This window comes from Catharus ustulatus, chromosome 6, assembly GCF_009819885.2.
Source record: "Catharus ustulatus isolate bCatUst1 chromosome 6, bCatUst1.pri.v2, whole genome shotgun sequence".
NCBI classification, from domain to species: domain Eukaryota; kingdom Metazoa; phylum Chordata; class Aves; order Passeriformes; family Turdidae; genus Catharus; species Catharus ustulatus.
Window position 1 is genome coordinate 31,119,157 of NC_046226.1, and position 16,664 is coordinate 31,135,820.

The 16,664-nt window shown below is 38.4% G+C and overlaps 1 protein-coding gene across 4 annotated transcripts in view; it reads right to left on the reverse strand.

Annotated features, from left to right (window-relative positions):
- The window catches only part of MEIS2 (Meis homeobox 2), a 171,823-nt gene that overhangs the window by 116,171 nt on the left and 38,988 nt on the right, over positions 1-16,664 (reverse strand). For all 4 annotated transcript variants that reach the window (XM_033063892.2, XM_033063890.2, XM_033063893.2 and 1 more), the window contains exon 8: positions 3,346-3,491. In XM_033063892.2, the coding sequence (XP_032919783.1) occupies positions 3,346-3,491 (146 nt within the window). The remainder of the gene's footprint in view (positions 1-3,345; positions 3,492-16,664) is intronic.

Sequence of the window (16,664 nt, forward strand, 5' to 3'; positions counted from 1 at the left end):
TGTCATAATCTTTACGTACTATTGAAAAGATTATACTACCAGACTAGGATTTCCTCTACTTTCTTAAACACTGGATGTTATCCAGAAAAAGCATACACATTTCCAACCAATTCATCCTCAGATCTTTTATCTTCTGGTACTGTTGTAATTCCAAATGTAAGACACAGCTCAGTAAGTGAACAAGAACATGACAGAAGCTCCTATCCCTTGCATTTGATTTCCAACAATAAAAACATGCATGTGTATCCTATTTCAAATATAATTAAAGTCACTACAAAATGGAAGCTGTGATAGGGGTTAGAAATAGTTTTGAAAGACACAGCCTGTCAGACACATTCATTCTGTATCAGAGTTCAAGTGCCTGTCTCTTCAAAAAAGCCACTTAGGCCATTCAATTTTTAAAATTGGCTGCCTTAGGAGTTTGCAAACTGATTGAATAAAAGAAAAAAGTAACATTTTATTTAAAATCATAGCTAAATACAATTAGTCAGATCTGAGTTACTGTCTTGGAATTCGACTAAGTCTAAAGGACTTCTGCATTTAATCCATGCCAGAAGAGATGGACTGCCGCTGCCTCTCCTTCCAGGGAAATCAGAGGTTAATGATTTTTGTCATATTGAGACTAACAGCTAACAATTGCTACAGTTGGCCTTTAGTATTTTATTTGTCCTTTTGAGGTATTCAGAATAGGTGACAATGGCTTGCAGTTGAGAACATATGTAGAGAGACCCCTGTGGCTTATGGAAAAGTTGCTCCATGCTGGTTGGGTGTTTGAAAAAAAAATACAACCAGAGCTCTTTTATGTTCCTCTCCTTAATGAATGCATGAATGTCAAAATGTACCAATGGCCCATTCAGGGGGCAAAGCCTAAGCAGCTCCTTCTTTAAGAACACATCCTGAGACGTAAAATACATTTGCTTAACAAATTAAAATAATGAGATAATTCAATTAGTTTCTTTAAAAAAAAAAAAGAGAGAGAGAGAGAGAAAGAAAAAAGGGTACATCAGGGGATTATTGTAATACAAGAACAGGTCATACAGCACAAAAGAGGAACAAACCAATTTGAAATAAGGTTAGAGTAGTAATGAAGGAATGTACATTGAATCATGGACTGCCATTGTAAAGATATTTACTTGAAACAATAAAATTGTACATCACAGATTCCCCCGTTTTGGCTCAGCCAGAGTTACATTTTGAATGGACAAGCTAATTTGAGAAAAACTGTGAGATCTTTAAAAGAAAGGAGTTTTCTTCCTTCCCTGCATGTGTTTATGGCAAGAATCTTTCTGAATTTACATTGCACTGGTCAGGGGTCTCCATTATCAGTTTGCAGGTCTGAGAATTACAGCGCAGTAAATCTTTCAACACCTGCAAACTCATTAAAGCCTGGATGGTAAAAGGTTTGGGGCTTTTTCGCGTTCATTTAATCTGATTTTTGTGAGGCCATCCTCACCAGTGATGGCAAATTTCCTTAATTCATGCAGGATGGAGAGGATCAGGAGAGAGAGGATAGAAACGAGGAAAAGGGATTTCAAAAAGCCAGAAGGACTTTCCTCCAGAGAAGCAAGAGGCAGGTGACTGTTTAATAAGCAAGTGTCAAATGCTTTCAAGGAGCACATAAGAAAGAAAGGCAGCAAGGAAAAAAACTAGATATCACAAATTTCATTAGAGGAAATGGAGTTAACATGAGATGTCTACAAACCAAACTTGTTTATTTGTGGCCCTGCTTTTTGCTGTCTGCCTGTACTACTTATCTAAAGATACCCTACAGCTAAATAAAAACCCCTCCACTCGCACTCACTCGACTTCCAAATTAAAAACATTTTACAGGTTAGTAAATCTCCAGCTGAGGTGATGTAGCAAAGAACAGCTGTGAAGTAATTTTGATAATGATGAGAATAATAAGCACATGGCAAGGTTCAGGGCTTTGCTGTTGCAGCTTCAGTGCTCCTGAATAGATAAAAGTGATTAAATACTCCTGATTATCCCTGACCAATATGTAATGGATTTACAGCCCTTTCAATTAGTCAGTATTTGCTTAGGACTCATTATTTTGTCTTTGGTTAAGTAATCAGCCCAGAGACTCATGTTCTGTCTAATTCCTCTGAGCCAAGTGGGTACAGGGCACCTGACCTTTGAAATGGCCATAGCTGAGAGGCAGGAATAACCACTACTCCAGCAGAGACACTGGCTATTCCAGCTAATCCTGACCCCACAGGCCAGATCAATGCACCTTAGTTTGCTACTAATGTCCTTACATCAAAATGATGGTTTAGAAATGTGAATCTATCGCTCCCCCCTTTAGCTGTGCTGCTGGCAGAGCAGTTCGATAGTCTCTATCATAAATAAATCGGGTCCCAGAATCATTACACAGTAACCAACAGCAGGAAATTTATAAAAACCTGGAAATTTATAAAACTTTGGTAGAAGAAGAGGTAGTAATAACAGTTAGCATTCCAAGCCTTATCAATGAGAAACAATTTCAATGTGTGAGAAAGAAGAAAATCAATTGATGACTTTACCAGTTTCCATCATTTCCCACATGAAGTAGACTAGGTTTACTAGGTTTTCTGTGGAACTCTGTCTTGATGCCTGAGTGAAGCTCTAATAATCGACACCAACACAAAACCAAGAGCAAGCAGACAAATGAAAGCCCAAGGAAGGCACTGCTATTTCACATATTTAATCTCTCTCCCTCCAAATGTGAATATTACTGGGCTTTAATATTAATGGACGTGAAGAGAAGTAAAAAAGGTGCTTATTCTATCAGTTACACAACTGAAAATTAGGGAATTTGTAAGCCTTCTTTATTTCCTCACAAAAAAGTAACAATGACAAGCTGCTGCTTTGACTTCTCTAACATCCACAGCGTATGTCAGCGCACGCACACAGACCAGGGCTCTCTCTTTCACCACATACATATGAAGTTTGTGTAAACAGAGGCCAGCAATAAAGAATCCAGAAGGCAGAGCTTTATATGTGCTATAGCAAGAGTTCCCCTTTTGCTGTCCATAGGAAGATTTTGAGTAGTTCAAAGCCAAAAATGATTACTTCATATACAGGTGGCATTCCGTGCTAAGGCACTGTACTCTCTTTTTCTCTCTATAGGATGTGTGTATACATATATATATACACCACGCACATAGAGATAGATAGGTAGATAGATTGAGATTTGTCATGATTCCAAGACCCAAGAAAAAAAAACCTAATTAAAAAAAAAATGCAACAAAACCTGAGACGTAATAATGGTCAAAAAATTATGAGGACAATTGATTTCTAATAATGATGAACAAAGCTCATTAGGCACATGAATAGAAATTTATTTTGGTTTTGGGCACCACTTACTGTGAGATGCTGGAAAAGCCACGCTCTCATGATATTTGTTGCTACTTTGGGGAAAATGCCTCTTTTCTTCTGACGCTTTTTGTCCTTGTCTGGGTCATCATCATCTCCTGTACCAGGTGAGGCTACACTGTTGTCTAAACCATCACCTACAACAAAGAGAAAAACAGGAAGGAGGAGATGTTTAGTGAACCAAATACAGAAGCCAAAAAATATAATTAATTGCCAAGACATGACAACAGTTTGGGGGTTTTTATCTGTTAGATCAGGCACATACCAGTTCTCATTATATAAGAATGCTGATAAAAATATGTAAAAATTAGAAAACCATGTCTCTCCAAATACTAATTTTGTGTTTCACACATGCATATATCATTAATTCAATTATAATTGTGTGCTTGACATAGTGCAGTAGCTCTTTTTCAATTATGGGATTCAATGTGGGAAAACCTGCCACAAGAAAACCCATTTACTGTAAATGCATCCCTACAACCATTCTGAATATGTACGTATAAGTAATCAAGTTAAATGTTCTGTAGTCTATATATTCAAGGCCCTCTGCAGAGGTGGCAGTAACCATGTCACTGTTCAGTGCACATAACACACTGTCAGATGAGCCCCTCCCCAAAACCATCACCTCCCTGCACACACACACACACGTTCGCACAAACACGTACACCTAGTGTGACCCTGCACACAGCATTTGCATGACATGAAAACTTCTACATCTCTGCCTCAGTGATTATTATCATTAAAAAAAAAAGATGCACATCAAGGTAGAGCTCTCACTTAATCAGAACTTTCCATCAACATCCTTCTCTTCTGTGCTTTTCCCTGGCATTAATTGTGCATTAGCAAAAATCATTTACTTTTAACAGTCATAGTTATTTTTTCTTGCCCTCCAGCAAAAATGCCTTGAAAGCCTGCCTGGAGGGCATCTAAATTATGTATCTGAAAAACTCTTCTGGCAAGGCATTGCAGGACCCCTACTTTCTTAAAATTCATACGAGCACGTCTTCCTGTTTTTGGGAAGGCATCAATCAAGAGCAGCAATATATGCCATATTCCTACATTAATATTTGAACTAATAACTTTAAAAAAAGGAAAGAAACAAGATCCGACTTGTGGCATAATCAAATGCAAAATAAATGAAGAATACTGGGACAGCACTGAGACTTTATAGATTGCTGTGTTTTCCTTACACATCATTAGCCCGGAGCCACACGAAAGAGGAAAACAGAGAAGTGGAGAGTTTATGCTCCCTGCTGGTGTTTAAGAAGCTGAGGTCCTGGAAGGACATCTGGGAATTGTGCTGAGACGGTGGTTTTTGTAATTTAAGAATAGACATTCATTAGCAGTAAATGCCATAAATCCCATGCTAAGTAAAAACCTTGTCCAAGAAAGCCTAAAACAATAAACTCTGTGCTCAATGTAGCCTGAGCTAGACGCTCCATAGCTTCCTGAGGAATGCTATAGATTCACGAGCTAATTCCTATAGCCTCATCTAGATCTGTAGTGCTACTAAACGAAATACATTTCTGCTACATACAGTCCATTTGCTTCAAAACTTCCATTTCAGCTCCATCTTCCCTCCCATGCCAGATCACCCTTCTTGTACTGCTTCCCCTCTGAAAAACCGACCCTTTTGGACTGGAGAGACAGAAAAAGCCACAGCAAAGAGCTGGCAGATTAATTTTATTGACATTTCCATTTTCACTGCAATGTGATACCCTCCATCACATGGAAGAGATGACCCTCACTATTTACAGACTGACAGGCCACTTCATTACAACCACCCTGCCCCAAGGCAGAGCAGCTCCTTTCCATCTGCCCAAACACCAGAGCAAGACCCTGAAGTCGCTGCTCTCTTTCTCATTTTTGTTTGGTTTTTTTTTCCTATTAACAATAAAGGAGTCAAATCACAGTAAACTAGTCGAAGACATTATGGAAGCTCTAAACACTATAACCAACTGTTTGCTTTTGCAATATATTGGTTATTTAGAATGCACTCCTTTCTGCTGCTTTCTTCCCCCCCATGTATTCCACCCTACCCTCTCTCACAGACACGTGTGCGCGCACACACACGCGCACACACTTCCCACTATGCCAAGGAACTGCTGCAAGGCAAATTCTCACAAACACTAATGGCTTCTGACTGCTCCTTGGCAACCCCAGCATTTTAACCTGGGTGGATATGCTCTCCAAAATACAGACACTGGAGCTATCTCATCAGCTGTTCATGTGACACAGATGGAGAGTGGCTATTAGGAGCCAGGCAATGGGCCTTGGGGATCTGAGGTGCTGTACTGTAGCCTCAGGCAATTTTGAAAAGCAGTACCCGGAGATGGGGGGAAAAAATCCCTACTGAAAGTGCAAGTTTGAAGTCAGTCAGTCTGTTTGTCTATCTGTCGTGAGGATAAAGATATCTTTGTCTCTTTATGTAAAAGCAGTGCGTGTGTGCACAGGATGTGTGGAGCTGTAAAACTTCTGCTCTGCACCATCCTTTCAAACCACAGAAACACCAGTTCACTCTCTTTATGGACAAATTCCTGTCTGCCTGCATATATTCTCCTATTTGTGAGCGTCCTCAGCAGAAGTCTCCCACACACTATATCAGTATTTGGACTTTTTGATGAGGATATTAATATCCTGGTTTAAAAAACCTAGTAGCAGCCCAAGAAAGAAAAGTTCAACTAAAGCTCTCATTACACTCCCATCCTAATCAGCAGCTGAAATCATGAGTCGGTGCTTGCCTAATCTGTTCCATAACCTCATGAAAGGAAATTAAAATATTGCAACTCCAAATGATATCAGAAAAAAAATACAGCAAGATTTGTTCCTCCTGGTGTACAACAGGCTCAGTCCTGTTCATCTATATTGTCATATCTTTAATAGGACTACCACCACTCACATTAGTGGATTCAGTTTCTAGTGAGAAGAAATTATAGAAAAAGCTTATAACTGTCTTTTCTGAGATGGAATTATTTATTTCTGGTCCTAGCTTTCTTTACCCAAATAAATGTGTTACTTTAAATGAAGAAAAATAAATTAACAAAAGTGAAATAAAATGAACAGATATGAAAGTCACTTTAGGACAGATTGGATTAACAGTATTTTTCACTACTGTATGACAGAATCAAAATTTAAATAATTTAAATTATCATTCCAAGAGATTCTGGTTATACGAACTGTTCATATCCTGGTTTAGATGGTAATTTGTAAGAAGAGTAGAGTCAAATGCTAAGTTCTATGGAAATAGCAATTATACAAGCATAGTTATCCAAATTTTCTAGAGAAGAAATTAAGGTTTGGATTTTGGTCCACTGTCTCTCTCTTTCACACAGAACCAAAAAAATTAATGGTGATTTTCTCCTGCTTTTTGTACTATTCAATAATTTATTCTTGTGCAAAGAGTACACATGACTGCAAAACCCTATCAGTGTTGTAGGGAAGTCGACAATTCTTAAGTGGCACTCTCTTTGTGGAGGTGTCAATGACCACACAGGATTCGAGCCAGTAGAGAATTAGGCATTTTATCCAGCTTGTAATAGTCTCAGTAACCCCTGTAAAAATGGAGAGAGTTTGCAAGAAACCTTGCAAAGAGACCCACCTGGGGTTCCTTAAAGACCATCTCTTCTAGGGGAAGAGTTTGTGGAGGATGCTGAAGATGCAAGTCTTTTTTACACAGCAGGAAATTGGGCTTCCACACTGTCTCTGTGCTCAGGCACTCTTAGTATGTGCTGAGAGTTTCCTTCCACAAGATAAATTCCTTCACATTGAAAGCAGAGGAGACTGCCTCTTCTTTAAAAAAATATCACATTAGTAGTTATAGCAGAGTTTCCATTGCACCATAATTCCAACTTGCTGCAAGCTGATTTCCTTGGACAGATAGGCTTGCAAAGCCCAGTGTTGACATAGCCAAGGACTCTTTGAGAAAAAGAGACCAGTCCTACATAAAACCTGTCCAACCTTATTGTATTAATGAATTTTTCTCTGTTAGTCTTCCACATTATCAGTATTATCTCAACCCTAGTCTTTGTGTTTTTCACAGAGTAAAAACCCAGCAACAGATGAAGCAAGTTTAGAAGTTGCTCATCTTGTCTTTTTACCACTTGTGAACAGGATGAATAACAAATTCCCAGTCTATCAAAATGATAACTGAAAAGGATGACCCAGTCAGGCCAAAGCACAGAAGCCTGGTAACAGTCCAGATTCAAATTCTAGAAACAGTTTCTGTTACCATCATAACAAGTAGAGCAGTTAAAAAAGTGATTTCTGGAAAAGTACATTTCAGAACCCAGTGTTTGAGTTTCTTCACCATCAGAGGTCCCTTACAGCTTTAAGGTTTGTCACACTAAAGTTAAAGAGAGAACAGCAGGAGTATCTAAACTCGGGGGAAGACAAGACACTTCGCCATTTTTCTAAAAATAGTGGATGCAATACGAAAAGCAAGTTAAAGGATTCTGAAAAGGAAAGCTGCAGTGCATTATGCTGGTCTTAAGCTACTACAGTCTTCCAGTCTAGTATTTTGATGGAGTAGAATATGTAGATATAAATGCAAAACAAAGAGGAAAATGTGCATACAGTCTATATTCATAATTTGCAATTATTTGTTTGTACTTATGTCCAGCTCGACACATAAATATTGTAAACCATTACTAATAAGGACATTCGGCATAGTAATACAATCCATATCGCCACCAGAGAAAAGTTTTAAAAATCTGGTTAATTAACACTGTCAAAAAGCTGGAGAGAGTAGTGTCTGAAGATGTTTTTGAAGATAAGACAGTCTGTGCTGAAGGGGAGACTAACAGAGAGGGAAGGTCAGCTCCAGAATCAAAGACCCTTTGGGAGAATTCTTATCTTCACTCCATCCTGTTAAAACTATCAGGCTTTTAGCCTTACAGCTCCAGTAGATCACAGATCTTTGAATGAAGTCCTGGCTAGGGATTGTTTTTTTTCTCTTCCTCCTAATGATCTATGTTCAAGGAAGTTGACTTAACTCTCCTCACACCATAGATACCATACTTATCTCCTGCATCTCTTGGCCAGGGAAACTAAGTTAAGATAGGTTATGACTGGCAAATATAGGACTTTGAAAATCACTAACAGTTCAGGTGGGCTACCCAGCTTAAAGCTGTGCCATCATTGGTGGTGTTCTGCCAGTACCTGTGCTTGTTTTGCTAAATAACTTTACTCCAGGAGGAAAGAGGCCATCAGAAGCTGTTCAGGGACCTTACTGGAGCACTGAGCCTGTGCTGACCTGCACGACCACTTCGTCCTGGAGTGGAGTGTCCTCAAGTGAGCTGCTGTAATCAGACCACTGTGTTCTCTGCCCTGGTGTCTCTGAGACACCAGACATGTTTCATGTTTCTCTGTTCTATGTTCCAGTGAGCATCTTGGACAGAAAGAATGGATGGACACTGGTGCACTAGAGAAAACAGGAAAACTTCAGACATGCGCCACTTCCATCTCGCTTCCTACAGAAGATGCTATTCTTTTACTCTTCTAGAAGAGGAAGGAGACAAAGACCTGGCCTTTTCTCTTGCTGTTCTTTTGGAGGATCTTTTGCTTTCCAGAATAAAACTCAGCAATTCCACTGGGCCGATAATGTAAAGATGACATGTGTGAATTTCACACAAGGCATTAATAATTATTGCAAATTCAAACAGGAAGAAAATTTAAGATGCTATCAGACCCCACATACAAAGCTATTCTACGTAATCTAATTGCAACTTAGCATAGTTTGTCATTCAGGAGCAAGTCCCTATTGCCATCTGGCAATCTGTGCTAAAGGCTAAAAGACTTGCATGGCATCTTGTATATAAAGTGTATTTACGAGAGACAGAATGAAAACTGTTTCTTTTCTGTTTCTGGATAGGCACCTGTCTAGAGTCACTAATATACCTTATTTGCCAAAAGGAATTCACAAATGTTTTATAATTTATTCAAAGTAGGAATGACATTTCAGCTCTTATTGTAGCCATGCATGCCATAAAAACAGAGATCTAAGTATTTCAAAATTATTTTCAGAACTGTTAAGCTTCACATTTCCCCTTTCATTACTTTGCTGTCCAAAAATAAGAAAAAAGGCTAGCTTTTTTTGTGTCCTTAATTGTCTGTGTTTAGAGCTCATTTTTATTTGTAAAGTGAATTGAGAAATCTTAGAAATTCTACCAAATGCCAAAAATTTATTTTTCTAGCTTTAATAAGAGAAAAACTAATAAACCACAGTTTAAATGTTAAACTCTTTTTTTTACAGCCAGGAGGTTCATTGCTCGTTCATTGCAATCCAACATTTTTTCACATCAGGTGAAAAAAGTGTTCCAATGCAGACAAGGGGAACAACAGTAAAGCAACCTGCTAATTACTGATCTCTCTTACGTTCCTGCTGTGCTAAACTGTCCGGACATGTTGAAGTGAAATTTTTCTGCGATTTTCAAGTGACTAGTTCATGGCCCACTGCCGTGGAGTGCAGGAGAAGGGATGAAATGCTTTAGTTTACATGCAACATTTACTAACTGTGTGGGTTTTCCGACATTAAAGAGGGGACAGTGACCCATGCCACCTTTTTCACACTCAAAAGAGCACTGAAAAAACAGTCTTCATAGGCTTACCTCAGGCTTCCCTGGCCCTTAACACCCTCCCCCCAGGGTAGGAGCAGAAAGAGAAAAAAGAAGGGATTTTATGCTCCTTTCTCTTCAACTTTTCAGGCGGTATAAGCAGCATTTAGCAAATTCAGCCTCCAAATGGCTCCAAATGCTCTGAGCTGCAGGGGCTCATCCTTTGTTAGCCTCCCTCTATTTACACAGGATTTACGCAGGCTCTCCACTGAAGAGACCACATGTTTCTGACAGAAAGCACTTCCATTCACACTGCATCAGGCAACAGGATTGTAACCACTGCAGCTTCACGCTGACCTGAGATTAGGGATTTCAGCAACATTGAGATGGTAACAATCTGCTAACTAACGAAAATTATCCATGGAGAACTCTGCTGCATACTCCAGTTAAAACTACCATGGCCAGATAGATTAGGTTACTTAAAGGGGCAATTAAGAACTAGCTACTGTCAAGAATATGCATGTCCATCTACAAATAACATACACATAGAGAAAAATATCAGCAGGGGGGAAAAGCATATTAAAAAAAAATCAGACTGCAGCTTGGATTAAAACAATTTCACCCACTGGTTGAAGACATAAAGTGTAAAAACAGACAGATGGACACATATGTAAATGTGGCTGCATTTGTTTCTCTGGAACTGGCAAGTTAGTAATAACAGTATAGTTTAATAATTTATTTTCCATGGTATTTTCACACTGGTTAACTGGGCAGTGGCAACGCAGAACTTCAGGAGCAGAATAATTCCTTCTACCTAATTGCTCCTGGGGCAAACAAACTGAACTAAGCGACCTCTCTTGCCACTTCCTACAAGAACTCAGTACTGGAACCCGATATCAGTCTGGGGATTTTTAAAATGTGGACATTTTTTAAAAAATCAATTTGGCCAGTCAGGACTTCTACACTGAGATTTTTTCTCCCTAGATTTAGTATTGTGTCAGGCTTTTTCAAAATGGATTACACATACACAAGCACAACAAACGTTGCTGGTTGGAGCTTGTGATTTTTTTGCTCAATGGCTTTTCATGGGGCAAAAGAAAATTGGATGGGAGCACAGGGCCAGAAAGGACCACACAGATCCAGTTTTTGATGAGTTTATTTTGACATTTTAATTTGGCAAATTATTTTGCTTCTGCAGTGAAGGACAAAATAATTCTTTTCCATAATATAACTCCTACATGTATCTGATAACCACTTAAAAAGTACTAGGTATATTCTAAAGTTCTCCATAGTATATCATAATAAAGCTCTTCTGGGCACTCAATGATTCATTTTTAGTGATCTCTCAAATGCCCTTACCCACAGTTAACACTCAGATTTTATTAAGGAAGAAAGCAGGGACAAATGTCCACTTAAGTCCCAGCTCTCAAATTCAACTCTGCTTGCGCTGCAGTACCTAAAGCTAAAGCTTTTTTAATGTTCTATTCACCTCCCCTGTGTGGCATTTCTGCTAACACAGAGTTCACAATCTTTCAGCCCCAAACACAGAAGGCTGCTATCTCCAAGACATCCGAGGAATGTGCCAGATACTATCATCTCCCCTGCAATACAAAGAACCAGAAAGAGGCAGAGACCAAAAGGAGACGTGCTGATCAGGTTACTGAAGTCCAGAAAGTCTTTCCCAGAATGCTAAATGTTAATCTTTGAACCAGAAAATGTTATAATTAAGATCCTTGTAGTTGGAGGAAATGCTAGCTGTAGAAGTCAAAGGTACAGCCATTTGAAGTTGTACTTTTTTGCACGTTTATCCTAATCTTGCGCTCCTCGTGCTGGCACAACTCCCATCCAGCACTTTGTTCTATTCAAGCAAAATTATCATTAATGTCAGTGGCAGCTTTGCCTGAGTAAGAAGTGTAAGACCAGATCCACATCTTGTTCACAGAGAATTGCAAGCACTGCACAATTCCAGAGGAGATACACTCATTAAAACATGTGGTTTATGCTGATTTATGATGCTCTTCTATTTAAAATTGAAACTCACATTGCACCTCACCAGGAAACTCTTCAATAGACTATTTTCTACATGGTTTTAACTTCAATTCCCACCCCCCCCACTTCAGCACAAGCTGGTAAGTGTACTCCCAGTTTTTGGTATCTAGGCTGAAAGAAAGCATTATCAAAATAGGTTTAAGTATTCTATATGCTTCAGTAATTACTTTGCAGTGTGAATGTGAATATCTGTTATTCTGTTTAAATTTTTCATCCTACTAAACACAGTCACACAAAGTGTCCTTGTGCTGCTGTTTTAGTGGCATTCTTTTTAAATCTTTTTTATATATTTTTAGAGAAGTATTTTTGGCACTCTCATAGTAATTCTGTTAAGAATACCAGCTGCAGACTGGCTACAGCTGAGGCAACAATAACAAGTCATTAAAGAAATCAGGAGACAAAAAAAATATTTTTCTTTTGCTGAAAGCACATCTCCTGTAAGAGACTATTTTCCTTTTTTAGTTCTGGGATAATGTTTTTCATTTTCTCAATCAACTGTATGAAAGGAAATATACATTAAAGAGCTATATTTTGTTCTAAGTAGCTTTTTAAAATTTGTTATCCTGTTACTTTTGTCACTAGAATAATATCAAATATGGACAAAATAGCTAAGTTTAATTAAAATTCTACCTGTAGTTGAAGTTATTAAGTTAAATTGTACCTCATCAATATTTAACCTTTACTATTTTGGAGTTGTTTATATATAGCAGAATGTGAGAACTTAAAAGTAGATGATGACTAACATCCTGCACCGTTCTTCATTAAATCATTACTGTAGTTTCTTTAAGAGTAAAAATGACTGGTTTTTTTAAAGGAAAATAGCAATCAGAGCATCTCAATTTTCTTTACAGCTATTAAAAGTAGTTATGAACTGTGAGATATTTTAATGTCTTGCAGTTCCCCTTATACCCTATGCTGTTTGACACAACTGCTTGTTCAGGAGACAGCCCCTAAAATGATGCCCACTAGTACAGCAGGAGTCCATGTACTGTCCAAATTAGAAACCTCTTTTGTTCAGGGTTGTGTAGTTACTAAGAAAGCACTAGTTGAAATATTACATATAGGTACACATGGATAAGATTTTTTCATTGTTAAAAAAAAAAAAAGAAAAAAGAAAAAAAAAAAAAGTTAGGACTAGAAATGTAACAGACAGTTATTCCCGAGAGATACTAAGTTAAAAGCTTCAATTACTGCAAAGGGCACTTGTTAGGCCACAAGTCCAAAATGCACATTAGTCTATTTTAAGATGTATTAAAGAAAAAATGGTGGATGGTTAAATGCTTAAAAAAAAAAAAGAGGCGATTTAGTAGAAAGGCCTCAAAATGAACCATAAAAACTTTTTCTGGTGATAAAATGTACACAAACGTGTGTGTTACATAAAACAAATAAGGTACTGACTTGATATGCATTCACAAACACTTGAACAGCATAAGAAGAGATGCTTGCTGTGAATGCATAGTTCAGAAAAAAATTGAAAAGTACAAAACAACTCCAAACTTGGCAGGTCTTACATACCATAAGAGCTCCAACACCTATGCACAGTAGGGTGGATTAACCCGCTGGGTGCTGCGGACATATACATGCACCTCCTCCTAAAGTGTTCATTTGGCTGGCAGTCTGGAAAATGCCAGAATGTGAAGGGTTACGTTGGAACACTGACAGTCTGCTCTTGTAGGTTTAACTTAGAGCCCGTACTTTAAATATAGGGGGTTATGTATTTGGAAACACAACTAATACTCTTTATAAGTGATGTGCTACTTGGTGCTCAAAACAAAGGACTTGACCAAGTCTTGCTCCCACTAGGGAATCATTCTCCAGATGACAACTGCATGCTTTGGACCTTCCTGTATTTATTTCAGGTCGTACCATTTTTTAGAAGCCTTTTCCTCCAAGAAGCCTTGTAAAAGTAAATTGTAAACCATCTATAACTTACATGCTGTACATCTTGGATGCTTAAAAGCAGTTACTGGAAAGGTCTGAAACGTTTCTTTTCTTTGAAGTTCAGCAGATGGACAAAAAGAGTGAGGATAAGACAGCTAAAACCTCTAGTTAGTGCCTGACAGATATCTTTATGATATCAGAAAGGCACACAAACAATTTATTTTTTCCATTGTATAATTTTACTGATTTGTTTCAGGATAATATGATTAAAAAACAAGCAAAAAATAAGGAATGGTTATGATCACCTCTCTCTGCAGCCAAATTGTTCCATAAGATGCTTTGGGCTGCTTTAAGTGTCTGAAAGTATTGACATACGCATAATTCTGTAGAAACAGGGGGAAAAGCTTTTGACAAAAGTTTCAATGAAGTGGATTTAGAAAATAAGGAAACATAAGAATAGCAAAACCACAGGGTACTAAGTTGTTGTAACACTATTTTTTTGAAAGTTCACAGCACAAAACTCAAAAGCACAGACACCCACTCTGACACCTGCTGCTTTGCCTTTTTGCTCATAACCTGTAATTTCATTTCAGGTCTTTCATTGTTGCAGAAAATATTACAAAACACAAATATGCAGTGCCTACAAAGTCTTCCTAGACTGATTTGTGTCCCTGAGCTCTTTCTAGGGAAGAGCCTCACAAGCTGGGCTCCAGAGAGTTTTCATCACCCCACTCCCTCCTTCAAAGGAGTTGGTGTTGCCTACATATTGAGACCACAAAAGAAAAACCTGGCAAGTTAGGAGACTTCCCTTCCTTCAGGTTCATATGGGTAAAATGGAGTTTCCCTCTGGACCTAGGTTCACCTAGTCAGTCAGCGAGCTGACCTGTGTGCCATAAGATCAAATATAAGCCCCACCAATCAAGTAGCAGTCCAGGCTAAATGTGCTGATACAACAAATTTCCAGATCTTGATCACACTAGGCAGGGGAGTCATTCTTCTCAGTGATAAAGTCACTGAATGCACTCTTGAGGAGATAAAAAATTAAGAACTGGCTGACTTTGCACCATTTGAGTGAGTTATTCACCACTGACCCAGAACAACAGAATTGTCATGTTCTGGCACCAGCTAGGACTGACATGGTCATCTCTGACTCCTTACTGCAAGTCTGTAAGAAGGAAACAGGAATAATTTCTGAGCTGGTTAGTGGCATCAGTCCAGAAAGTACAGTGATTAAATACATTATGCATTAGAAGAAACTTCACACAGTCTCTCCATTGCTCTCTCCTTCTCCCCCTCCTCCTAAAAACTTGGTAAAATTATGCCAATAAGAAGGCTTGGTACTAATAAAAAAAATCCAAACCAAAAAAAAAAAAGCCCCAAAAAACCCAAATAGGATCTCAGCACTTAAGATTTGCCACAATGACATTAACCCCTCCACTTGCAATTTTATACTTAAGATATTTTTACCTGTGCTTTACAATGTCGGTTTTTAAAACTTAACAGAGAGTTATACTGCACATAAGAATTGAGATGTAAATAGCTTTGGAGCATTATCAAGATATTCTATTCCCTTTTTCAGTTATTGACTCAGAAAGTTACCTTCAGTAAATTTTAAGGAAAAGGTTTTTTTTAAACTGCTCAAATAAGCAAGGCACACAGCTTTCAATGAAAACTGCTTTGAAAGTAATACTTAATATTGGTGGTGGCTCTTGCATAAGTCAATATTATATATTACTACTTTTAAATACAAACATGCCAAAGCACTCCTGTGCTCATTTGAGCATCACATTTTTTTCAAGTCTGAGCGTCTGTGCATGGCTATTGTTTTTGCTAATCCTTCATTTCTAAATGTGTATCATAAAGAGAACATCCTGAAATACTCTGTTAGAAGGCAGGTTCTTGGACATAATACTTGTGATCAAAATAGATGTACAAGGACATCTTATTTCTTTTCTCCTTCAGCTGAATAGCACGATTTCCATTTTTGTTACTTGAAGCAGTAGCAAGTCTTAACACTGTAATTTCAGTAAAGAGACCAGTCATTTTTTTGTATCTGTGTCTGACCAAATTCCTGAAGTATGAACGGTATTATCCCGTCTCTATCTTCCTGCAGCATATGTGAGAATTTGTTCTGAGAGACCAGGGGAAAATTAAGGTTTGTCATTTCCTCTTTCTACCTCTGACGAACTCAATGACAAAACACTTTCTGGACCTGACTTGCCCTGCCACACAAGCTGTGTTTCTGATTTTGGGGATTTCACACACAAAGCAAGCCAGCTTTCACAGGACGAAGTGCTTCAAGGGACACAGATCTGCTGTGCTGCTGGTCTCTGCAGTCAGGACACCTACGTGAGCACCAGCCCTCACATTTGGATGGAGAGTACTCAGAGAACAGGAAAGAAATATCACATGGAGTGCAGATCTGGGACCATTTTTCTGAAATGAGCACCAGCATTGACAATTCAGTTATGAAGCACTAACAAAACCCCTGTTTCAACACTGTTCATTTCTTGCAAAACAGATTCACCCGGACAATGGCAAGGAAACGAAAGTTTTATCAAGGAGATGAGGCAGCTATCCTTTTCTCCTTAACTGTGCTGCTTTCTGGTACCCACGGTGGCTTTTCTTGTATGTGATAAAGGTTCAGTAAATTACACAAGCCTGGGTCCTGGTTGTTGATGGTTCACAGATTGTACATCCTTAGCAGCACCACCCCATCTATTACTGTGGAATTAGTTGACAATACTACTAGTTGCACTGAAAAAAAAAAAATAAACTAATTGGTCCCTGAGGATAGCTAGGTGCTTTGGAAGTCTTTTTAACAAAAAG